The following is a 27,353-nucleotide window of genomic DNA, read 5'->3' on the forward strand; positions in this document are numbered from 1 at the left end:
TGTTCTTTGTGGTGGAGGGAGGGACTGAGCTTGACACTGAAGAATGAGTAAGACTTCATGTGTGGGGGGGAGGAAAAGTTAGCTCAAGTGAGGAGAATGGCACACTCACAGTTCTAAAGAAGGACTAAAGATGGAGCATGTAGCCTAAAAGTGGAACCACAGGAGACAATTTCTAGGATTGTGAAGTGGGAAAAAAGGTGAAGGTCATAACCTGTTCTAGTCCCTGCCTGTCTCTCCAACCTCAATTCAGTGTACTTCTCCCTCCCTCTCTGTCTGTGCTGCAGCCACACCGGCCTCCTTACAGTTCCTGATGTACATCATGCGTTGCCCTTCTAGTTCAGAACCTTTGTTTACAGTTCTCTCTATCTGAATGTTGCGCCATCCATTCCACATTCCCTGATGTTTACAATATCAATTAGGTAACATAATAACTTATTGTGTACTGAATGACCATCACTCATGTCAGAAGGCAAACGCACAACCCTTGCACCTTTGACTTCCTATCCTCCAGTAGCTGTCTGGCATCCAGCCCAGTGTCTGGCACATAGCACATACTCAATGAGTATTTGCTGAATGAGGGGATTCTCTTACCAAGGATTTCTCTAAGAGCAGAGATTATCCTTGATGTTTCACCAGAACAATTGTAGAACTACCAAATAAAAAAGGAAAATTTCAAAAACATGGTAGTACTTAGCTTTATAGTTGTATCTCTAGTCTCAACCAATGAGGATATCATATCCTAATCTGTAATTCAGGCCAGGCTCAGTCTGCAACTTCAAGCTGTCTACCATATGGTTACTTAAATGTACTGTTCTAGACCCTGTGTTATGCCTAAGAGGGGATATTGTGAAAAGTAAGACATATTCTTGCCCTCAAGGGGCCCATAGTCCAATAATTAGATAATTATAATGCACTATGATGTGCACAATGTCAGAGGAAGAACAGGACATTATAAGAGCACAGAGCAAGGGCCTAAACCCAAATTATAGAATAGGCCTAGAAAGGCTATGTAGAGGAAATTGCATTTAAGTCAAGACAGAAAGGAAGAGTAGACACTACCAAGTAAAAAGGCATAGGAAGGTATTTCATGCAGGGATAGTCCATGCCTTCTGAGCTACTTTCAGGAACTTGGATCTTTTTTTAAATTCCAATTTTGATAAGAACACTTAACACAAGATCTACCCTGTTAACAAAATTTTAAGTGTATGTTATTGTTGGTGATAGGTACAGTGTTGTATAGTAAATCTCTACAACTTGTTCATCTTACTTAACTGAAACTTTATGCCCATTAATTAATAACTCTCCATTTCCTCCTCCCCCTACCCTTGGTAACCACCATTGGGAAGTTTAGAGCAGGGAAATGATTTGCATTTACATTTTTCAAGGATTTTCCTCTAACTCAGTGGTTCTAGGTCAGAGATGATTTTGTCTTCCAGGTGACATCTGACAAGGTCTACAGATATTTTCAATTAGCAAAAATGGAAGGAGAGTCTACTGGAATCTAATAGATACAGGCCAAGGATGCTGCTAAAAACCCTATAATAGAGAGGACAACCTTCTACCACAAAGAATTATCTGGTTCAAAATTTTAATCATTCTGAAGCTAAGAAACCCTATAAGCTGGAGATGAGCCTCTACAGACTTAAAGAGGGGAGCTCAGGTAGGAGGTTGGTGTATTACTCTAGGCAAGAAATGATGGCTTGGAGTAGCTATGGAGTTGGTGAGAAGTGGTCTAACCCAAAATGCATTTTTGAGATAGAAACAATGGGATTTCTGATAGATTGGAAATGGGGTATGAGGGACAGAGAGCAGTTAATGTTTTAGCTTTCAGTAACTAAAAGAACAGTGATGCCATTTACTGAGATAGAGAATGTTTGTGAAAAACAGACATGGAATGGAGAGAAACAAGGGTTCAGTTTGGAACAGATTCATGAGTTTGGGGTAAGGGAGAAGGTCCAGCATGGCCTTAAACATTTTAGGAATCCTGCACATATAGTATATAAAACCATGGGACTGGATGAGTTTACGTTGGGGGTTGAGTCCAGAAAATGAAAAGGAGAGATCCAGGGGGGCCTGGGTAGCTCAGTGGGTTAAGCCTCTGCCTTCGGCTCAGGTCATGATCTCAGGGTCCTTTGATCGAGCCTGCATCGGGCTCTCTGCTCAGCAGGGAGCCTGCTTCCCCCTTCCCTTCTCTCTGCCTGCCTCTCTGCCTGCTTGTGATCTCTGTCTGTCAAATAAATAAATAAAATATTTTTTAAAAAAAGAAAGAAGAAAGAAAGAAAGAAAGAAAGAAAGAAAGAAAGGGAGAGATCCAAACCCTGAACCCTTTAACATTTAGATGTCATGAAGAACCATCAGGGACTGAGAAGGAACAGTGAGGAGAGAGGAGAACCAGGGATTGCATCCCAGAAACCAAGTCAGAGCAGGGTATCAAAGAAGATGGCATAAACACCTTTATCAAAGGCTGCCGTGCAATCAAGTAAGGAAACAATAGGAATTTGGCCACTGAACTGTACCAAGAACTGTGAGCTAATGAAATCACTGTGTTTGGAAAACTGGAACAAGTATATAATATAAAAGTTATTTGTATAATTCTTTCTATAAAAAGTCAGATTTCCATGTCTTCTTCTCAGAAATGCATATGTATATACTAATAGGTTATGCCCCTCTAAAGTCATTTCCATAAAAGAGAGGAAGTAATAAGCAAACTAAAACCTTTAATTAAAATTCATAAATTGAAGGTAGACAGATTTTTGCATATAGTCAAGTTGTGATTAAACTTACTGTGTTAGTGATTCATAGCTCAAGTTTATCAAGGAGACCAGCTCAGCCTCTAGCCTTATGTATGATACCTGGGTGTTTGGAAATGGATAAACCCAGAAATCATTTTAATGACATCCCCCTGGATTCAAGCCAGCTTTCGTTCTTCTCTGATGCTTTAACTTGGAGAGATAGACTCATTCTAAATACTACCCTTAATGATGCAAAGTACAATTCCCTCAAATGGTATCTGATCACCCCTTTGGGTTCTCCTAATTTTCCAGTCTCTTCATACCTCTGAATAAGGGGCTCTCTAATCCTAAATCAATCAAACTCCTCCTCTGCCCTTCTTTAGCTGATTACGTAAAACATTCAAGTAGGCTAGAAAAAAGTCACACACAGCCTCTTGACCAGGCTTTGGACTCAGATCCTCCAAGGAACTTTCAGGATAGGGGTAAAATAAATATTGGGAGGAAACATGAGGGAATGATACTCTGTGGCCTCACCTCTGATTGTCTCAGTATAATATGTAGGAGACAAAATTAAGGTCAGTGATGTATTGGGTTGGTTTGGAAACCTCTGAAGTTGAGAGTGGGTCCATCTTCAAATGGAAGGATGGTGGTGACAAATGGCAAACATGGAATAAATGGTTTTCATCGTAATAATCACTACCTCTGTTTAACTAGTATCTGTTAGCATTATCTCACTGAATCTTCATTACCAACCTATTGAAGAAGCAATTATAACTATTCCATTTTTATAGGTTAAAAAAAAAGATGCTCAAGAAGATTACACAAATTGGCCAAACCACACAATTAATAAGTCAGTCAATCTGACTAAAACCCCAAAGGGTCAATTACAGTTCTATCCTGCCAAAGCAACATAGTAGAAAGAACCCTCGGTTTGCACCTGGGGATTTATTTGTCTTCTAAACGTAGCTCCAATATTAATTCTGAGGATGACCTTGGGAAAAGTCATTTAATCTCTCTGAACCTCAGCCTGATTTTCCTCACCTATAAAATAATCAGGATGACTCTGATGATCCCCAAGGTACTTTCTGGCACTTGAGTCTCTGATTCTAACTTGTGATATTAGAACTTTAAGTTCTCTCATTTGTAAAGAGTGCTTTGATTTTCAAAATACAGCCATATATTATTGTATTTGATCTTTACAACAACCATGAGGCAGGCAAGCATTACTCCCTTTCTTGTGTTTTACATACAGGCAGGGAAAAGACTCAAAATAAAGTAGGTACTCTGTCTATGTCAACACAGCTACTCCCCAGTCCACTCCTGTCATATTCCAGCTAGCTCTGCTCCTCCTTTATCACAGGAACTTTTTCTCCCCCATGGGACCTACCTGATTACTCATTCCCAGGAAGGTTTTCATTACCAATTTAAATGTTAACTGCTAAGAAGTTACCGGAAGGATATACACAAGGGCCCCCAGCTCCACCAGGGTGCTAAACAGGGGCTGAGGGATTGGAGTAGGGCAGACCCAGCTCCCCAGGAACATGTCTAAGAGTCCATCCAGACAGAATACAGAAAGAGTAAACAGTGGAGTTTCCAGCAGGCTGGGAAGTTTAAAGTTGTAGATGTCACTATCGTCGGCTATGTAGCAACTGGTTCTCTACCAGTGATTATGGGAAAGATTCTACTAGAATATTTGCTTCTTCCTAGGACTCCCCATCTCAGGAAATGTCCACTTTCTTATGAGATGACTTTTTTTTTTTACTCTAAGTTTTTATTTTAATTCCAGTTAGCAACATACAATGTAATATTAGTTTCAGGCATACAGTATAGAAATTTAACACTTTCTACAGTTTGGCAACCATGGAATAAGTCAAGCAGAGAGTCAATTATCATATGGTTTCACTTATTTGTGGAGCATAACAAATAGCATGGAGGACACGGGAAGTTAGAGAGGAGAAGGGAGTTGGGGGAAATTGGAAATATGGAGAACCATATGGACTCTGAAAAACAATCTGAGGGGTTTGAAGTGGCGGGGGGGTGGAAGGTTGGGGTACCAGGTGATGGGTATTATAGAGGGCACGGATTGCATGGAGCACTGGGTGTGGTGAAAAAATAATGAATACTGTTATGCTGAAAATAAATTTAAAAATTTTTAAAAAAAAGAAAGAAAAGAAATTTAACACTTCCGTACATTACCTGGTGCTCATCACAAAAAGTACACTCCATAATCTCTATCCACCCCCCCAACTCTGGAAACCATCACAGATCAAGAATCTGTTTCTTGCTTTGCCCTGCCTCCACCCCCCCCCTCATTGTTTTTTCCCCTTTGCTTGTTTTTTTGTTCTTAAATTCCTTCTGAGATGCCTTAACCAGAAGCCTAGGAGGCAAGGAAAGGGAGAGAAGATACCCTAGGGATTAACAGGTGAACTCTGGACTCAAGCTACCTGTGTGCTGATGGGTAGAAACCTAACCTTGCCAAGCTTCAGTTCCCCATTCTTAAATGGAGCTAAATACTACTTCCTTCATAGTGTATGAGTGTATGATGAGGAATGAATATAAATAGCATATACATATGTAAAATGCCTGACAAAAATAGTCAATCAAAAAATGGAGTCCTCAAAACTCAGTCTCATCCCAATCAGTCCTTCCTCTGGTAAGCCTAGGGAAGTGTCATCAGCACAAGGTCCAGCCCAGAGAAGGTACTTAATGTCTGTCAAATAAATGGCAAAGAGTGACCACATCAAAGTCAATTCAATCTTGACTCCCTAAATCCCTAAAGCCTGAGAGCAAGCTGAGCTCTCAGTCTGGGCCAGGATTCAGCTTCTAGGTGATGTCAGGACCCAGAGCTGCGAGATGTGAAATAATGTAGGCTCTTCCCTGACATTCCCGCAGGGTCAAGGGCACACGGGCAGTAAATGACTCTCAGTCCTCTCAGCCCCCTGAGGACAGACAGGTACCTAAGACACATGTTCTCCCCTCCTCTTACTCTTTTCTCAACTGCACCTTCCTTCCCACAGGCTTCCCTTTCTCACCTAAACCCAACCACTGAGACACATGACATCTCTTATGGGAAGAGGTTTTATCACATCTCTGGAAAATTCTTATCTAATCTCCCCTAGCTTTAAAACCCTGAGTTTTCATGACGGCTAATTAGAACTGTCAATTCAGTATAGGTCATTGGAAGTAGTAGAATCTCTTGGAAAGAAAAAAGAGACTAAGAAATTATTTCAGCAATTTTCAGAGTGATTTATGAGATGTATTGTTGATTATCTTATTAATCTCTTTTTCAAATATATGCTGAAAGAGAGCTAATGTTCTCTATAATAAACCAGCAAAGTACATGCAAATCCCTATTAATACACTAGTGCTGGGAACATACGGGGAGGGGAGGGGTGCGATATAAGCAGAGAACAAATGTTTGGCATCTGAAGTGAATTTTGTTTTCAACTCTGTGTTCAATCCAAGGAGCATTTGTTAAGTGCCTAATACATTAGGGGTTGTGCAGGAATCAAAGTTGAGGGTCCTACCCCTGCCCTCCAGTTGCTTGTGATCTAGATATGCAGCGTTGGAGCAGGACAACTCTAGAAACAGGCAGCACGTGAGGCTGAGAGAGAGAGAAAGGGCGCAGGCATGGAAGGCTGGAAAGAGAACAGGGCACAGTTGTGGACAGTAAGCGGGAGGGCAGGTACTGAGGCACGCTTGTCTGCTGCAACCCCAGCACAGTGTCTGGCGTCTCCCAGCATTTGGTAGAGTTGCAGCAAGGATGAAAGGACGGCTGGGTCCCCGTTCCAACCCTGCCACTTAGAAACCATCTAACTGTTTTTTTCTGAGCATCAAGCTTTTCATCTGTAAAACAGTGATTATGAAGTGAAAACCTCTTCTTAGGGGCTTGTAGTGGATGAGAACGTGTGGTCACCATGAATGCTGATATACCAGATAGACCCAGCTCCCTTCCTCGTATGCACAGGGCAGGATTGCTCATCTCCTTCCATACTGGCCAATGAAATAAGAACAATAGGAACTTTTGTCGCTACTTGAAGAAGCTTTAAGATCCTGTGTACAACTGGGGATGCTCCAGAGCCCTTTGTTGGTCTTGACCTCAGAGGGAGGATGAGGGGAAAAGAATCCCCAACCAACCCACCATGTACATGTGGGATGAACAAGAAATATGCCGGGAATATAACAACTGCTGGCAAGGATGTGGGGAAATTGGAACCCTTGTCTACTATTGGTGAGAATTCAAAATGGTGCAGCCATGGTGGAAAATGGCATGGAAGTTGTTCAAAAAACTAAAAATAGAACTTCCATGTCATTTAGCAATCTTACTTGTGGGTACTTATCTAAAAAAGACTTGAAATCAGGATCTAGAAGAGATACTAGCACTCTCATACTCTTCACAGCACTCTTCACAAGAGCCAAGATGTAGAACAATGTAAATGTCCATCAGTGATGAATAAACTGTAAAAATGTGGTTTATACATCCAATGAACACTGTTCATCTTTAAAAAGGGTGGGAGACATTCTTCAACATGTGGTGACATGGATGAACTTTGAGAATATTAAGCTAACTGAAAAAAGCTAGTCACCAAAAGACAAATGTTGCATGATTCCATTTATATGGGGTGTCTTGACAGTCATATACACAGAAACACAGAGTTGAATGGTGACTGCCAGAAGCTGGGGAAAAGGGAAAAACTGGGCTTGCTAATAAATGGGCATAAAGTTTCAGCGAAACAAGAAGAGCAGGTTCTAGAGATCAGCTGTACAACATTGGTAGTTAACAATAGTTAACAATACTATATTATACACTTAAAAATATAAGAGAATAAAAAAAATTTAAGAGAGTAAATCTAATGTTGAGTCTTCTTTCCATAATAAAGTAGAAATTTTTTTTTTAAGATTTTATTTATTTATTTGACAGAGATCACAAGTAGGCAGAGAGGCAGGCAGAGAGAGAGGAGGAAGCAGGCTCCCTGCTGAGCAGAGAGCCCGATGTGGGACTGGATCCCAAGACCCTGAGATCATGACCTGAGCCGAAGGCAGCGGCTTAACCCACTGAGCCACCCAGGCGCCCCAGAAATTTTTTTTAAAAAAAGAAGTAAAAATACCTGGATTGTTTTTAGCAAGGTTTTGGGGATTTTTTTTTGTTATCAAGCATAATGTATCATAGCATATAGATTTAATAAAGAGAGACAGCCCTTCATACAACCTAGGGCTTAAGTAATATAATAGCTAGCAAAGGGACAAAAAGGGATTGTACCTGACTGAAAGAGTTGGGAAGATCTTTTTGGAGATAATGTCATCTGAGATGGACTTTGAAATTGGGAAGGATATCTAAGGATACACAGAGAGAAAGAAAGAGAGAGAATCAAGAAGATAAAAGGTATTCAAGAATGAAAGCACTCAGTATGGACAGGGAAAGAGAGTGTAACCAGAGCAGTTATAAATTAATAAAAAGAGTAGTAAGAAAAAATAGCATGGATTAGGTACTTACTATATACCAGTCTCCATCCTGCATGTCTTACATGCATTTATTCTTTATCCCTGTATCAGTTTTCAATTAATGCCATAACCAAATGTAGCAGCCAAAACCAATACAAATTTATTATCTTACAGCCCTTTAAGTCAGAATTTCCGTATGAGTTTCACGGAGCTAAAAAGGTTGTGGCATGGCCATGTTCCTTTCTGGGGGTTCTGGGGCAAAAGTCATCTCCTTGCTCATTCAGGCTGTTGGCAAATTTGAATTCTGTGGTTATAGGACCCAGGTCCTTGTTTCTGAGGAAACAGGGGCTTCAGCTGAGAGCTTTCCCAGCTTCCTCATTCCTTGGCTCATGAACCTTTTCTTTTCCTTCGAATCCAGAAATGGAGGACCAAGCCCCTCTGACCCTTTGAATCTCTCCTGGCTCTTTTTCTCTCTCATCTCTTTGAACAACCCTTTTCTGCTTTTGAGAACCAATATGATTATGCTGAGTCTGCCTGGAAAATCACCCTGCTTTAACGTCTCTGACCTTAATTCTATCTGAAAAATATCTCTTGCCATCCAATGTAACATAGGCACAGGTTCTAGAAATTGGATCTTGTCTAGTTTTCTGCCTACCACATCCCATTTCAAAGGTAAGAAAACAGGCTTAGTGTGGTTAGGTAACTTATCCAAGGACACCACCTAGTTCTTGGCAGATGGCTTTTGATGCCAACTTTATCACCAACTTCACCAAGAGAACATAAAGGAGAAAAGTGGAGCATGAGACTAGAACAAAACAATAGGTTAAGGATTTACTGTAGTCACCCTCACAAGGCAGCCACAAGACATGGTTTAGAAGAACCAGTCACATCTTTAGTTTTCTATTGCTGTCTAACAAATTATCACAAACTTCAAAGTTTAAAAAACAACTTATATATTACCTCCCAGTTTTGTAGGTCAGAAGTCTGCTATTGTCATGACTTGCTCTCTGCTCTACTTCTTGCAAGACTGAAAGGAAGGTGTTACTCAGCTGAGTTCTCATCTGGAGCTCAGGGTCCTCTTCCAAAGCCAATTCTGTTGTTGTCAGAATTCAGTTCTTTGCAGTTGTGGGACCAAAATCCCCATTTACTTGCTGGCTGTTGGCAGGGATACCCCTCAACTTCCAGAGGTCACTCTCAGATCCTTACTCCATGCCCCCTCCCTCACAGCAGTTCCCTTCCACCTCAAATCTCTGACTTCTTCCGTCACCAAATGGAGGAGGCTCTTCTTCTATAGGGCTTCATGAGATTAGATTGGGGCCACCCAGATAATGTCCCTGTCTTAAGTTCCAATGATTAGTAAACTTTTTACATTTGCAAAATCCCTTTTGCAATGGAATATGACAGAATCATAAGAATAACATGGGAGAGAAGGGAAAATGGAGGTCATGGGGCCATCTTGGAATTGTGCCTCCTACACATCCCATGAAAAATGGGACAAATAATACCATGTTATTGAACATATGAGGAGCACAGAAGCAAGGATGGATGCTAGGGCCCAGATTTGGGTGATGAGGTGAATGCCACGTCTTTTTGAGAACTGAGGTAGAAGATCACTTCCTGTCTCCTGACAGTGAGAATGAAGTTAGAGATTTCTTAGTGCCTCTTCCAGCTTATGCATGGCCCAGAACAAGTCCATACCGAAATGCAGCTCCATTTATATCCCTGTTAGTGGGAGGACATTCTTGTTGAGAATTCCTGAGGGAAAAGGGGAAAAACCCAAAGTTAGTATTCCATACCTTGAATAATTCAGGCAACCTTACGACAGAGATTCATCAAGAGTGGGAGCCTTTCTAAATTTGTGAGGACATCAGCTTTTACAATATTTTTAAAGAAACAAAGTTTTGTTATTTTAACTTCACACATTACTTTGTTTTATGACAACCACTTTTCAGAGCAAAGATTCTAGGGAACACGATTTTAGCACTATGTAAGAATCATGGATCTATCGGAGATACCAGTATCTCAAAAATGGATGCTTCTGAAGTTTTTGAAATTGGCCTGTTAATTCATCAATAAATGATTCCTTATGCAATCATACTTTTGCTATTAATTAGCTCAAGAAATAATTTTCTTTATAGATAGCTTAGAGGAAAACATTACAAATTGTCTATTTATGGAGTTCCACATTCACTCAACAAATACTGAGAGTGCATTAGGTTCTAGGGAATTATGAGGAAATCCAAAATATCTTGAACAATTTAATAATTTAGTGTAGTGGTAACAGTGAAAAAGAGCAGAACAAGGAGAGGGACTGAGGGGGGAAAGTGGAAGAGTTCAGAAAAATTAGAAAGGAGGGTGAGAAGCAGCAGGCAGGCTTTTCAGAAAAGGAGTCACTTGGAGCTGGACTTTTAATTGTTAAATCCAGAGCCTATGCCCTGGCTTCAGACGCTCTGATTGATCTATTCCTTGCCTCATGCTCCATACTCACAGCTAATTACCTTGAACACATGAAATCTACTCCTACCTCAGAACCTTTGCACTTCCTGTTTCCTCTGCCGATAATGCTGTTCTTCCAGATTCTTCACACACCTAAATCATTCTCAACCTTCAACTCTCAGTTTAAAAATTACCCTCTCAGAGAGGTTTTTCCTCACTTCCCTGTCTACCGATCCCTTTCTTTCCTCTTCCCAAATCCTTGCCAAACACCAGGTTTGTGGTGGAAGAAAGACAACAATACTAAAATGGCTGCCATGATAATATCTCCATTTTACAGTTGAGTATGCCAAAACTCAGAAAGACTAAGTCACTTCTCCAAGGTCACACAGCCAGCGGGAAAAGAAGTTGAGATTTAAACCCAGATAGGAAGATCTCACAGCCCATAATTTTAGCCAGTATGTCCTAGGTTGCCTTCATATTATAATCACTACAGGTATTCATTTAGAAAATCAAAAAATAGAAGAATGTGGGAAAGAAAATCTGCAATTGAGCCACCTGGATAACTCCTGTAATATCTTAGTTTACATACTTTCAGACACTTAATCTCTGCCAAAGTTGTTTTCAAACAGGGCCGTATGCCAACAGATACATGAAAAGATGCTCAGTGTCACTAATCATCAGGGAAATCCAAATTAGAACCACTGCAAGATACTACCTTCTATGTGTCAGAATGGCTAGAATCAAAAAACATGAAATAATAAGTGTTGGTGAGGATATAGAAAAAACAGAATGTTCTCATGCTAGCGGTGAGAATGCAAACTGGTTCAGCCACTGTGGAAAACACTATGCTGGTTTTTCAAAAAATTATAAATAGAGTTACCCTATGATCCAATAATTCCACTACTGGGTATTTATCCAAAGAAAATAAAAGCACTAATTCAAAAAGGTGTGTGCACCCCTATGTTTGTTGCAAAATTATTTACAATAGCCAAGATATGGAAATAACCTAAATACCCACTGATAGATAAATGGATAAAGAAGGTGTGGTTTATAGGGGTGTCTGGGTGGCTCAGTAGATTGAACATCTGACTCTTGATTTTGGCTCAGGTCATGATCTCTGGGTGATGAGATCAAGCCCCATGGAACTTGCTTAAGGTTTTCTCTCTCCCTCTGCCCCTCCCCCCACTGCTTGTAATCTCTCTCTTAAAAAAAAAAAAGATACACAATCAAATATTAGTCACAGAAAAGAAAGAGATCTTGCCATTTGTGACATAGATAAACCTATAGGGTATTACACTAATTGAAGTCAGAGAAAGAAAAATACCATATGATGTCACTCAGATGTGTCTTCTAAAAAACAAAACAAATGAACAAACGAACAGCAGAAACAGACCCATAAATACAGAGAATAAACTGATGGCTGCCAGAGGGGAGGGCGTAGGGGCATGGGGGAAATGGGTGAAAGGGAGTGGGAGATCCAGGCTTCCAGTAGTTATGGAATGAATAAGTCACAGGCCTGAGAGGTACAGCATGGGGAATGTAGTCAGTAATACTGTAACAGCATTTTAGGGTGACAGATGATAGCTACACTTGTGGTGAGACAGGATCACATATAGAGAAGTCAAATCACTATGGCATTCACCTGAAACTAATGTAACATTGTGTGTCAACTATACTTCAATTAAAAAAAAAAAAAAAAAGAATGCCAACTTTTTAAAAAATGGGGCCATATAGTCTGTTTAGTAACCTGTTTTTTTCCACCTAACAGCATACTGAAATTTCTTTCCATGTCATCCCTCATTTCTGAATAGTATTAGCTGTTTCTACCACATGTCTACCCTGGCCCAGGTACCCCCCTAGGGCCATTACAGCTCATCCTCGCAAAGCTTTTAGGTTGTTCGTTTTCTTGTCCCCATTTCATAAAGAAATGAAACTGAGGCTCGGAGATGCAAAATAACTTTTCTAAATTGTATAGTCAATAAGTGGCAGGGACAGAAGTAGGAGATCTATACCATTTCTGAACTCTTAATAATTCTCTTCACTGTCCCAGAAAAAGCTGTGTTGTCCCTTCGGTGAAATGAATGGGGGGTGGGGTAAGAAGAGCAGCTTCTCCCTGCCTTCTGGGGCTGCCCTGCTAGATTGGTTGGGGATTCATGGGAGGTGGGGTGTGAGCATGCTAGGAACTGTGTAGGTTGATAAAATACCTGGCAATGGAAGATTTTCAGCTGGTTATTCTAAGTAAAATATCTCCTTTCCATATACCTTTCCATACGCCTTGTGCTGGAGCTAACCAATCATTAATTAGAACAGAAGTACCAATTGTTATTTTATCTCTCATTTGCTGGTGGGTCGGAATCTATTTTTAAAAGCCCACAACATTCCAACCCTAGGACTTCAAATGCTGGATATGTTGGGCCACAGACAAGGACCCAGCCCCACACCTGGTGCTCTGAGTCAGGGACCCAGGGCTTCAGAACCCATCTCACTTCTGAAACAAGCTAGTGGTTCAGCATATAGTAGGAACTCTAGGAAGGGGTTTGGATATAGGGAAACCATATGTTTTGGTATTATGGGCTAGCCAGCAGGCAGCTAGCTATAAAAAGAGAGTGGCTTCTTCTAAGAACTTAAGCCCAAAAATATATGTGGAGGAAGTCCCATTTTTAACATCAGTATGGTGCCAAATATTCCTTTGTGTCTAGGAACTGTGGGCAAGTGGTGCTTGGGACCTGAGAAGGTAAACTCTGAAAGATGAGAGTGGTGGCCCTGGTCCAAGCTGGACCCACTTTCAGCACATTCAAATGATACCGTTGGGATTCGATGGATGTGAGTTCACATTCATGCTCCATCACCTACTTTGTGACTTTAAGTCAATTATTTCATCTCTCTGAACCTCAGTTTCCTCAAACGTCAAAAGGACATAAGCCTATTTGGGCTGAAGAGAGCAATGGGGATTTAAAGAATGGATGCCAAGCGTCTTTTGCAGTACCCAGTTCAAAAGCCAGAGAACAATGGCTGTTGGATGGTTACTACACTTGGGGCAAAGTGTAATTCTTGCTTGTTCACTTTCTTGTCCCATCTCCACACCACAGCACAGTCTATTCTTGTCCCCCCAAAATGCCTCTCTATTTCAGAATGTTCAAAGCCTGCCTGCCCTGCACAGCTCTGCCAATCACCCCTCTTCCATGCTGCCTTTCCAGATTTTATTTCCCCATTATACATGAATTTTCCCACCTCTGCTCTTCCTAAGCACTTGATCAGCAGTTCCCTGTGCTGTTCACCCCACCCTGGGTCTCACAGCTCCTTCTGTGTCGGTCATATTCGTTCTACTGATTCCCTTGAGAAGAAACTTCTCAGTTTTCATCAGGCCTGGTAAATATCTAGTCCTCAATAAATAGTGTGTAATTATTCATTTATTCAGTTTATGTTCACTGAGCATCTACCTTATGCCAGGCACCATGATGCTAAGCACTGGGATATAGCAGTGAATGATACAGATAAGACTCTTGGCATCACTGAAGTTACATTTTAGTGGAGACAGATAATGAATGACTAACAAATCAATTGAGATTATATATATATATATAAACTTGGACTATGATAAGTGCTATGAAGAAACCAGGTAAAGTGAGAAAGAAATGGGTGGCAGAGATAATCTGGATGGATGTGAGGAGGTAAGGTATGAACATAAACCTAATGCATGGATGGAGGCATGTTTGGGACAATTTCAGTGAAGTGAGTTCCAGGCAGAGGGAAAAGCAGTTGCAAATGTCCTGAGGTGGGAAGGAATTTGGTGTGTGGTAGGAACTGCAAGAAGGCCAATGAGCCTGGGGCATGGCGATGAAAGGAAAAATGGTACAAGATGAGGTTAGAGGTGATCCAGATCAGCTTGACCCTAGAAGAGCATTTGGATTTTCCTGCCCAAGTGTGACAAATTTTAAGTGTGGTGGGAAAAAATAGGATCCTATTTATAGTTTTAAAAGAGTCTCTGGCTACTATGTGGACATGGATTGTACAAGGAGAAAAGCAGCATGTGAAATGTGAAGCATGAAATGTGACAGTGATATTTAGTGTCTAGAATGGGATCTGTCACTAAGGGGATGACTGGATGGGACGGACTAGATGTGGAGGGTGAGAGAAAGAGACATGGCAGAAATGGCTCCCTGGCATTTGGTTTGAAGAGGATGGACAGTGATGCCATTTCCTGCAATGAAGAAGAGGCAGAAGAGTTAATAATGTTGTATTTATTGGGGGCTTTTTGGTAGGAGTTCCTTAAGAATTTTGTTTTAGATATTTCAGGTTTCAAGGTGTCAAGGAGGCAGTGAGATGTTAGAGGTCAGGAGAGGGTCTGGAAATTGAAATTTGGGAGTTGTCAGCTTCCACAAATAAAGGACATGAACTGAAGGAGGTTAGCTAGGGCAAGATGGTCGGTAGGGTTGGGAAGAGGGCTGAGGCCTGAGCTTTGGGCACAGAAGGAACTTGAGATTGGGTGGAAAGGAGGAACCAGCAAAATAGACTATGTAGGAATGACCCTAGGGCTCCTGAGTGGTTTAGTCAGTTAAGAGTCCAACTCTTGATTTTGGCTCAGATCATAATTTCAGGGTCATGAGACTGAGTCCCACATTGGGCTCTGTGCTGCTTAAGATTCTCTTTTCTCCTTCTCTCTCTGCCCCTCCCTACGTTGTACACACATGCATGTGTGCACACATGTTCTCTCTCTCTCGGATAAAAAGAAAAAAGAAAGGAAGAAAGAGCAATCTGCAAGATAGGAGGAGCCAGGAGTGGAGGGGCCTAGAAGCTAAGAGGAGGGTTTCTAGAAGAAATCATCAATATCACCATTATTACACGTGACATCTTGAGCCCTGCTGTGTCTCTGCTAAGTGCAAGACATGACTGACTCCCAGAATTCTTGCCATCCATGAGATGGAAATAATTATCTCCATTTTCATGTGTGGAAGCTGATACTTAGAGAGGGACCAAATTAGTACCTGAACCCATCTACACCCATTCTTTTGCAAACTGTGCCCATGCCACACTTCTTTAGCCTACCTAAATGGAAAACAACAAGAACATAAGACAACTCTTCTTTGAAACCTTGCTCTGCAAGTGCTGCAAACTTGCTCAAACTTGCAGAGTTGCTGCAAACTCTAGCTCACAGACTCCTGTCTAACCCCTAGCTTCCCACCCCTGGTACTCACCCCAGGAGTCCAGGGCCATCCCCCCGCCACAGTGCTGGAACACAGTGACCAGCAGCTGGGATAATTAAAATGAGTCACTCCTCCTGCACCACGGAAGTGCTGAGTGATTTGCAGCTGGTGACAAATGGATGATTGGCCAACAAGACACAGTGTCTTAGATGAAGTGGCCTCATCAGTAAAATTGTTGCATGTGGCCAGAGCTATTTACCCTGGTCTGGGAACCTTGATGTGTCATCCCAAGTGAGCATCTCTGTGAGCATGGCTTAGCTCAGTAATTAGCCAGGATGGACTTTTGTTTCTCCTAGTAATTTAGAGGAAGGCCATCTGAGTTTCTGCCTTCATGCCCATGTTTTCATTACTTTTTAAAAATAGCCATTTGAAGCAGATGACAAAGGGATATAGGTTGCACTCAGTGACCTCTTGAGCTCAGCTAAATGAAGGCACACAGGAGGTGTCCCTACTGTCCCCTTCCTCTTGGGGATGACAGGAAATGCTTTTGAAATAAAGAAAAATGTCCATATCCAACTCCTTTTTGGAGAGGTCCTATAGAGTAGGTTGATGGGATCAAAAGTTGATTGCTTTTTAATAACTTTATACTCCCCATATCCCAAGGATCTGCTTTCCTGAATGTTCCTGACGATGGTGTCAGCTCCCTCACCTCTAGGCAGGCCATTGCTCCTCACATCATCTGCATTACCTCCATCCTCAAATGCTTATTCTGGGCCAGGCACTGTGCTACATGCTCCATTTATATTTTCCTTTTTAATTATTGGAAATGCCTTGAGTACTATTACTTAATTTTGTAAAGAAACAAGCACAAAGAGATACAGTGACTTGCCCAAAGTCAAGGAACCAGTAAGTAATGAGGCAGGACTCCATCCTGCTTTGTCTGAGCCCTGGGTCCATTCTCTTGACCAGTTCCCTCTATTTTCTCCTTGAGGGTAGCACAAAATTGTCAAATGAATCATTCTAATATTTTACTGGGTGTTTATATGGAGGTGCTAATAACTACAGAGATGTCGAGATATTTCTTGACTACTGTAGCACATTAACTTAAACCAAATGGGCAGAAGACATGAACAGACACTTCTCCAATGAAGACACACAAATGTCTAGCAGACACATGAAAAAATGTTCATCATCATTAGCCATCAGGGAAATTCAAATCAAAGCCATACTGAGATACCACCTTACACCAGTTAGAATGGCAAAAATTAACAAAACAAGAAACAACAAATGTTGGAAAGGTTGTGGAGAAAGGGGAACCCTCTTACACTGTTGATGGGAATGCAAGTTGGGTCAGCCACTTTGGAAAACAGTGTGGAAATTCCTCAAAAAATTAAAAATAGAGCTACCCTATGACCCAGTCTTTGCACTACTGGGTATTTACCCCAAAAATACAGACGTAGTGAAAAGAAGGCCATATGTACCCCAATGTTCATAGCAGCAATGGCCACAATAGCCAAACTGTGGAAAGAGCCAAGATGCCCTTCAACAGACGAATGGATATGTACACATATACAATATATACAATGGAATATTACTCAACCATCAGAGAGGATAAATAACCAACTTTTGTATCCAGTCCTTGAACAAGACTGGAGGAGATTATGCTGAGTGAAATAAGTCAAGCAGAGAAAGTCAATCATCAGATGGTTTCACTTACTTGTGCAACATAAGGAATAGAATGGAGGACATTAAGATAAGGAAGAGAAAATTGAGGGGGGAAAGACGAACCATAAGAGACTGTGGTCTTCAAGAAACAAACTGAGGGTTTTAGAGGGGGGTGGGGGCTGGGTTAGTCCAGTAATGGGCCTTAAGGAGGGCACATATTGCATGGAGCGCTGGGTGTTATTCATTTAAACAATGAATCTTGGAACACTACATCAAAAATAATGATGCATTGTATGGTGACTAACATAACACAATTTAAAAAAAAAAAGTCTCTGACATTCACAGTAAGACTGAGGACAGGAGGCAGAAAAACATGGCCCACAGGCCAAATCCAGCCTGCCATGTGTTTTTATAATCAAAGTTTTATTAGAATACAGCCATGTGTGTGTGTTTACATGTCATCTGTGGCTGCTTTCACACCACAAAACAGAGATGAGTAGTACATAAGGCCCTCAAAGCCTGAAATATTTACTACCTGGACTTCTACACAAAAAGTTTGCCTACCCCTCATCTAGAGCAACAAATCCAAGCTGAGATTAGAAACAATTAAAGGCCTACAGCAAATCCTAATTCATGATCAAGACAGGAAATATCTGTCAGAACCAGAAAATGATCCAATCAGAGCCTAGCCATCCTCTATTAGCATCATCTTTAATAATATAGTGTCTTATTAACAAAAGGGGAAAAAACATCATTTGCAAGAAGAGATAGCTTATGGCCAGCATCAAGTACATGTCAGAATCCATTCACTCACTAGGCATGAACTATCATTTGAACATTGTCGTCTCTCATAGCCCCTGCTCCCATGGATCACCAAACCCTGTCACTTTAATCTCTTCATCTCTTCAGCCAGCCTGTCCCTCCAGCTGTCTTTGCACTGTTTTATCAAGTTCAACCCTGCATCATCTCTGTTGATCAGTAATACCATGAGTAATAATCATAGCAACACCTTAAAAAAATCATTACAGCGGTGTGGTTAGAACTGTACTAGGAGGATGACTATAGTGTGATTGGGGAGTTTACAGAAGAGATAATACCCCATTACCTCCTCCATTTACCTCTATCAACTGAGCCTCTCCTACCCCCACACCTATTCTGCTTGGCAGTCTCCTACTTACACTCCAAAATCTAGCACAATTTTCTCCTCGTCTGGTAACTCTCCCTGACCCCTGCCAGCAGAGTAATTATCAAACCTTCCCATGTCCCCTTAGTGCTACTTTCTTACTTGTCACATAATTGAGATAGTACTGTAATTACCATTTATGACATTAACATGAGATGGTGATGATGGCTCTGAGGACCTACTATGCTCCAAACACCATGTGAAGCACTTTGCAGAGAATCAGGGCATCAAACTCTAAAGCTTGTGTTTTAATCACTAGGCCACACTGCCCTCCCATCTTCTCCATGGAAGGCAGAGACTGTGGTCTACTCACTCCTATCTCTCTGATGCCTAATAGTGCCTGCCATACAAGCCGGATGAATGGATAAGTAGTATGGTACACATTTCTAAAGATTCCTATCCACTGGTCATTCAAACACTAACCTAGGTTCTGCTGTGAAGAGATTTTACAGATGTAATTTGAAGTCCCAAATCAGTTGACTTTAAAGTACAGAGATTTTCTCCAAGTGGGCCTGACCCCAACAAATGAGCCCTTTAGAAACAAAGAAGGGCACATGATGTGATGAGCACTGGGTGTTATACTCAGCTGATGAATTGTTGAACACTGAATCTGAAACTAATCATGTACTATGTGTTGGCTGATTGAATTTAAATTTAAAAAAATAAACAGAGTTTTCTCTAGTGAGTGGAAGTCAGAGAGGTTCAAGGAAAGAGTTTGCCACACTATTATTGGCTTGAAGATGGAGGAGACATGTGATCCAGAACACAGGCCACCTGTGAAGCTGAAAGCAGCTCCTGGCTGACAGCCAGTAAGAAGAAAATGCCCTTGGTCCCATGATCACAGGGAGGTGACTCCTGCAAACAAGCAGTAAGCTTGAATAACCAAGCCCTAGATGAGAATGACAGCCCCAGTCAACACCCTGATTTCAGCCTGGTGAGAGCCTTAGCAGAATCTAGATACTCTTGATCCAGACTATTGATCTACAGAACTATGAGACAATGAGCACTGTTAGAAGCTGCTAAGTTTGTGGTGATTTGTTATCCAGTGACAGAAAACAAATACAAAGAGGTTTCCAATTCTGTGGAGATGCTGGTGGTCAGACTACTTTCTGTAGCTTCTAAACATTCCACTGAGCTTTACAAGAAATGAGTATTGGTTGTGATAATGTGGGTAGAAGAAGTCCGTGCCCATCTAGAAATCAATCAACATCTGGCGAGGGAAGTAATAATGTTCTACAGTAGGTAGAATGCTGGCCTAGAAATAGGAAGTCCTGTTTCCTAGGCCCAGATTTGCCAGTGCCTCACTCTGTGGCCTTGGATGAGTCACCTTGTCTCATAACTGTAGATCTTTCATCTGCAAGATGGGGCTAGTCATCCCTCTCCCATCCATTTCACGGGACTGCAAATATAAGATCAATAAAATAAATAGTAAAACAAGCCATAGAAGTTGTGACCAATTCTGGATTCCTCAATCACATAGGTACTTTGGGGAAGAGTTGTGCCAAGTTGTAAGACTAATAAAATTCAGTGACTAGGCATCCCTCCAAGGGCCAGATCAAAGCTGTTCCTTCCCTACTAAGGAATTTATCCTATAGCTTCCAACCAGAATAATTCTCACAAAAATAATGCCTCATGTTTCAACAGCACTTCTCAAAGGGTTTTTGCCACTACTATTTTAATTCCAATAGCTTGTATCAGTTGAAGGAAAAGAATCAACTAAGCCTAGAACTAAAAGTTTTGGTTTCTCACTATGACATAGGGTTAATCTCACCCATTCATTACACAGAGAAGACCACAGAGGCTCAACTGAGCAGGCAACTTGCCAAGGTTATGGGGCTGGTCAGTGAAAGAGCAAAGACACTTGTTCCCAGTCACAATCTCTATTAATTCCAATTCCCTACCTGTGGTAGGGAACTGGGAAAATGCAGAGTTCTTGGACAGAGGGTCCAGCTTTGCCTGTACCAGGTCTGAAATGAAGACAGGCATAGCCTTACACTCAAGCTCCTACTGTGTGGATCAAATGCAAATGAAGCATTGGAATCATGTCATTTTGAGGAGCCTCTACCCTCACCCTCTAGTTATTCCATGGATGATACTTACTATTAAACAATAGACTCCTTCCTTGGTGTCTTTATTAAGTAAGTGGTCATGTGGGGAATAGTGTGTAGGATAAGCTGCTCTCAACTCCTAGCGGATAAATACCGATTAAAGGATAACAGGGAAGAAGGAGCTATTATTGGCTTGGAACTTTCTTGGGAGGGCTTTGAGTTTCCCTAGATGATCCCCAAGTTGGGGTACCTTAGCTAGGTCTCTCGGTTGAGTCATGTTGGAAAAGGAGGTAGCTATCCTAAACACTTGGTTTGGGGCTATGACTCCAGGCATCCTGGGCTATATGCAAGTTTGGATTCTCCTGGCCCTAAAAAAGATGCCAGGTCTCTAGAATCCAGCGTAAATAGAACTGGCAGGTTATGAGAGAGGTGACATTCATGCATTCACTTGTTATTGAGGCCCACTCTGTGCTTGGTGCTATAAGATTTTTTACTTTTGTGGAACTTATGATCCAGGGGAACAACAAACCGTCAACAGTCACACAAATTGAGATCAGATTTCAACTGCAATGTGAGCTACATGGGGCTCTGAGATTCTTAAGTCTGAATGCTAAAAATGTACTGGGTAGGGTGAGGTCTGAAGAATGAACAGGGCTGATGCAATGATCAGGGGGAATGATGGCATGTGATAAGGGTGTGAGCCTTTTGAGTAGGAAGGACAAAACGAATCCCAATGTGACCAGAGTACAGAAAGCATATTGTGGAGACACTGGAGAGCAGGGCAGGGACCAGATCCCATATGGCCTTGAGGGTCACCAATGAGTTTGAATTTTATTCCAAGTATAAAGGGGCTTCATGGATTTTACACAAAGAAGCAACATGATATAATTAATGTTTTTATATCTATCACTCAGGCTGATTAGGCAAAGGAATGAGAGCACAAGGAGCTACATGGAGGGAAGTCTATTTTAGATGCTACCGTGGTCACTCAGACTTGGGAAAAGACCAGCATCTTCATCACAGCCCGAAACACTGCTATTTACCACCTCCTAAAGCAAAAAGAACACTGGATTAATTATCAGAAGACTGGGGTGATTTTGAGTACAGATGTATACAAGTCTTGGGGTATGGGGAGAATAGTTTTGCCTTTATAGGTCTCATTTTGTTTGACTGCCCAATGGAAGCCATGCAGCCTGGTCTACCTACTTATGATTTTAAATCACAGAAACTCAGAGATGGGAAAGATGGGAGGAGTATGAGAGAGGCTGGCTCCTTGTGATGTCTGATCCTTCCTCTAAGTAGACTTATGTACCCAGGGGGACTAAGAGTGGGCACCAAATACAGCATCTCTGTAAATGTTCTACTACTTGAACATCTTCAGAAATGGAGAAACTCACTCTCACCCTCAGGACAGCCAACTCATTGTTGCACCACCCTACCCATCAAATACCCACTTCTTCGTTTTTAGTGTTTGTTTTCCTGAAACTTCTGCCAAATGCTCCCAAATCAGGTTTCCTGGCAGCAGCCTCATGTCAATCCTCAGCAAACACCTCTCTCTTCTGGTCTCCTCTTCCCACAGCTATTCTTCCCATAACACAGCTCTGCTCCACTCTCCCAGTCTCCTTCCTTTGAACAGATTTCCTGTTATTTCCTTTTTAATGTGAAGCATCTAAGACATTATTTTCCATAGAGCAAGAAATAACAAATATTCGTTGAATTTTTTGAAGTGATTATTGCCTGCCTAGAATGGAAAGGAGCCTCTAAAAAATGGAAACAAAGTGGAACACACAGGAACATGGTAGTAACACAGAAAAGGTTGACCAGAAGATTGAGAACAGTGTGGAATAATCAAGCAAGCTAGCAGGCCTGGGTTCTGTTCCTAGGTCAGTGTGATCTGAGACTTGAGGTTCTTTATCTGTAAAACTTATGGGGTGGATTGGTGATTTCTTTCTTTGGTTGTTAAGTATAAGGTTTTAGTTAAGTACTGTCACCTACTGAAGACTCTGAGCTTGAGGCTGTCAAGGCACATGTTAAAAAGGATATAAAGTTACAGTAGCTCCAGGATAATACTTCCTTAACAAAGTGAGCCAGATGGAAAGAGAAACAGAATGCAAATTACTTTATCACTATATGATTTGGTATAATCCAATGCCCTGTGTGTCAACCACATCGAATCACCCCATATGACATTGACATAATTTTGTAATATCTTTGGGAAAATGTTCTAGAATTGGCATTCTCCTAGCCAAATCTGAAAGATCCCAGTAGAACTCTTGACTGGTCCTATTTCTCTTCATTGTTGGGCATAAAGAGGAAAATCGGACTCTAAGAAGATCAGGATCAATTTCTTACCTCCTTTATCACTGTTACAGTTTCCACTTTGATCCAGTACAAAATATTCTTTGTCTTTTATTTCAGCCAAACTCTTTCTCTGTGGTAGAAGGGAGCACTGTGCCTACCCTCAACAGTGACATTCTCCCAAAGTGGCTAGAGTACAACTGTTCTCATTCTGTCTCCAGTCCATTCCCCTTCCCTTCCTTCTAGTCCATCATTTTTATGACCTTTGATGACCAAAAGAACAATAATGAGAAGGCAGTCTGGAAACATTTCTGAACACGATCAAATGTGTGCATCATGTGTTTAAATGCATTTGCACTCATATATGTTTGCACAAACATTTGGTGTGTATGTAACTGCATTTAAAAGGATAGTTGTACATGTGTGTGATTTTGTAGACAAGTGTTGACATATCTGTCTTTGTTGGCACAGGTATTGGAGTATATGCATGTGTGAAAGTAGTGTGAATATATGCCTGTGGGGTTTTAACACCCTGACGAATAGCAACCCCATAGGTCTTTATCTGTTTTAAGGAACAAAATGCCAGAGAATCTCTCTGACATGAATTCTCACATCTAGCTGACAGAGGAGAAGGGTGCAATAGGGTTTGACAGCTCTGCTGACAGGGTGTAGGCTAGCCCTTGGCCCTTCCCCATAGCCTTCTGCGGTTGATGTCTATGCTTCTGACACCTCTTCCCTTTGGCCTGCAGGTCCCTGTCTGGCCGCATCGTTGGTGGTGTCTGGTGGTTCTTCACCTTGATCATCATCTCCTCATACACAGCCAACCTGGCTGCCTTCCTGACCGTGGAGAGGATGGTGTCTCCCATCGAGAGTGCTGAGGACCTAGCGAAGCAGACGGAAATCGCTTATGGGACCCTGGAAGCAGGGTCTACTAAGGAGTTCTTCAGGGTAGGAACATCCCTTGTCCTAAGGCACCTTCATAAGAGGGGATCCTCATTAAGAAACCTGTGATTATAGGCAAGCAGGGTAACTTCTTAATTCAGTACAAGTCACGGAAACCCAGAGTTTTTCTCAGCTTTCTACAAATCCCAGAGAAATCTACATTTCTGTATTTGTGATAACTTCAACGCTCTTTCATTGAACCAGACCCCTTATATATGCCAGACGGTGCCAAGTTCTCTGAGGGCTGCAAAGGATAGGACATGCAGTTCCTTCCCTGCTCCCACACATACTTGTAATCTGATCAGCAATTGATCAGGATCAGCTTAGGGACAAGGTCCAGAACTTTGCCATGTATGTCCCCCTCTTAAAGACTTGATGAATAAGGAGATGGTATATGGGAAACCATTACTGGAACAGGTGGTCTGTTTAACAGTGCCAGGAGAGAGAAAATGTGAAGTGAGAGTGGAGGTGGTGGAAATGCCACGTGACTGGAGATAGCAAGTGGAAGCAGAGAAGCAGAGAGCTTAGGAGCCTAGGATCAGCCAGACCTAGGGCCAGAACCTGGCTCCATCCTTGTTCTCTGGCCTGTAGCGGGGTTGACATCATTTCCTCTTCTATATCATCTGGAGAATAATATCTACCTCAAGGAGTCATTATAAGATTAAAAGAGATGAGGCATCTAAGACACAAGGCTCTGTTTCCCATTAGGGCTTTGGGGTATAGGCATTTGGGAGCCATTTGATGGAGGGGTAGGGCTTTGTAGCCACAAACTTTGGAAAAACATTTCTAGGCATCATGAAACTAGGGCAGACCTGGGTTGGCTCATTACATTCCAGGAAAAGGGGACAACTTGAACAAATGCCCCAAAGCAGAAAAATCTGTAGTTCCCTGGACATTGGACATGTTCATCCTAAAAGCTGAACAAAATAGCACATGGAGTTACCATGTTTTGGTGAAAGAAAAAATAATAAACAATCGCTACCACTTACCTAGCACTCACCATGAATCAGGCCCTGTTCTAGCACACCCTGCATGAATTATCTCATTTAGTCCTCTCATTAGAGAGACTAGTTAGAAATTTGTTGTCCCCATTTCATATATGAAGCTCAGAGACGTAAGAGTAATTGCCTAAGGTCACACAGCTTATAAGTAGTGGAAGGGGAATAGACAGCAAACTTCTACCTTGTTTCAGACAAGGGATAGGGATCCTGTGCATTACCTACCAGGTTCTCACTACAACTTCATGGAGCAAACCCCTGGCCCAGGGTAAACCTACAGAGTGATGTGCTCAGTTTCTTGATCATGGGTTCTGTGTTCTGTATAAGAAGGAGGAAAGGGACCGAAGTCTTAACAATCACTGATCCAGTCTCCAAGGCTAAAATCATCCACTTTCCATATATTGGAGCAAGAAGGTAACTTGGAGGTCAGCTGGTCAGTCTGTCATTTTAGAGAGTGATGTGACTTGCTTAAGCTTACCCCACCAGCTAATGGAAAAACCTCGTGAAATCTCATCATAATTCTCTGGCATTTTTAGCCTGCAACCAAAATGTGAAGGAGATGTCTGATATTTGTCCATACGGCCAGTCCTATGCCCCAGGCCTGCTGATGAACAGCCAATTGTGAATTGGGAACAGCCAATTCACTTACCCACTACATACCCATGCTCTCATCCCCCATATATGAACACATCACATCCCCAAATCACTCTCCCATCCATGGTCTCATTTATGTTCCACCTATGACCAATGGCAAAACAGGGCTTACGTGTCCATTTTGTGGACAAGAAACTGGAATTCAGAGAATCATAATCTAAGTCCAGGATGAATACAATATCTGTTTCCCCAGCTCAGCCCAAGCATTCTTACCAATGACCCACACTGTCCTGATGAGGTAGCATCAGTAACTGATTTTTTTAAAAGATTACTCAGGCTATTAGGTGGGCCCATGGACAAATCTAGTCCAACCTTTTCCTTTGGTAGTTGGGGAAACTGAGGCCCAGAGAAGAAAATGGGCATGTGCTAGCTACTCAGAGGCACGGCTAGGACTTATGATTTGAAAGTTCTCTGTTAGTAACTATGTCAATTGACATACTTCTATTTCTTGTCCAGAGCACACTGTTAGGCATCTAGAAACAAGATAATGTATATTCTGTAAGCTCTGTTCACTCACCAGGCCTACTGTGTTGGTGACAGCAGGTTATAGTTCATATGCAAACTCTGATTAATCATCACTGTTTGCCTAGAGTTCGATGTTGAGAGGGGACTCTGGGGGCACATCTGCACAGTGTGAAAGAATTCCTTGACCAGTGTCAACATCTGTCACATATAGGAAGGAAAACTGGTCTCGATCCAGCCATGTATTGGGCATTTTTTTTTTTTTTTTTGGTACTGGGCATGCTTATCCTAAAGTAAAACCCAAAGAAAGGGCATAATTATTAACAGTAATTGCACCACTTATGGAACACCTACTATGTGCCCAACACTGGGTCATGCATTTTACCTTTGTTGTCTTATAATCTCCAGGCAATGCTGTGCAGTGGTTGCTATCATCATCATTGTCAGGATAGGAACACTGAGGCTCAGAAATGTTGTTACTTGCCCAAGGTCCCCTAGATAGTAAGATCTAAAACCTAAAACAAGGGAGGCAGCTGGTTGCAGTGAAAAGGCAAGGGTGTGCAATCAGGAGACCTGGGTTTTACTCCTGCCTCTGCCCTGACATTGGAGAGTTCTCTGCCACACTGTGGGCCTCAGTTTCTTTACGTGTAGAAAGTAAGCACTGACAAGGTATGCCCCCATGAGCCCCTCCAACTCGGTGACTTGGACCTTGAGAATTTTCCCACCAGGACTTTGGTGGGTGGAGAGACAAGGATCACCCACCACCCCCATGAGGCAGAAGGAGGGAATGGTGAGACAAGCATTCTTCTATCCCAGTCTCTGAAAAAGAAGTCTAGCTTCTTGTCCTCATGGCAGCCCAGAGCTCCTAGGCAGCCCCAGCCCCGAGTCACTTAATCCTCCATCGACAGTTTAATTAAGATGTGTGAAGGGCTGTGAGAGCTGCAGATCATAGGAGAGATCCAAGAACAAATACCCCAAGTATGCTTCCGATCCTCCCTGCCATTCATGCCGCCTTCGCATCCCTGGAGATGAGATTTTCCTGATCACCTGCTCTGAGCGGCGATAAGCACAGCCCTGGCGTTTGGGGCACTGGGGTGAGGCTGAGAAGACATATTAATTTTCTGCATACTGCTGCCCAGAGGGCTGTTCAGCTCTGCCTGTCAGCAGCCCTGCTCCCTGCCGTGGCCATCCTGTCAGGTCAAATTGCATCTTGCCATTGCCCTGCTGGGTGTTTTGTTGGGTTTCTGCCTAGAAGATCATCTGCAAATCTAGTCGCAGCTCAATTTATACATTTCTCTGTTTCTGTGAGAGAATATGATCTACATTGAAGATGCTCTGATTGGTTCTGG

General features: G+C 42.0%; 1 protein-coding gene across 3 annotated transcripts in view; it reads left to right on the forward strand.

Moving 5' to 3' along the window:
- The window catches only part of GRIA1 (glutamate ionotropic receptor AMPA type subunit 1), a 306,213-nt gene that overhangs the window by 235,715 nt on the left and 43,145 nt on the right, over window positions 1-27,353 (forward strand). For all 3 annotated transcript variants that reach the window (XM_059417205.1, XM_059417204.1, XM_059417206.1), the window contains one exon: window positions 23,698-23,896. In XM_059417205.1, coding sequence (XP_059273188.1) covers window positions 23,698-23,896 — 199 coding nt within the window. The remainder of the gene's footprint in view (window positions 1-23,697; window positions 23,897-27,353) is intronic.

This window comes from Mustela nigripes, chromosome 12 (assembly GCF_022355385.1).
Source record: "Mustela nigripes isolate SB6536 chromosome 12, MUSNIG.SB6536, whole genome shotgun sequence".
Lineage (NCBI taxonomy): Eukaryota > Metazoa > Chordata > Mammalia > Carnivora > Mustelidae > Mustela > Mustela nigripes.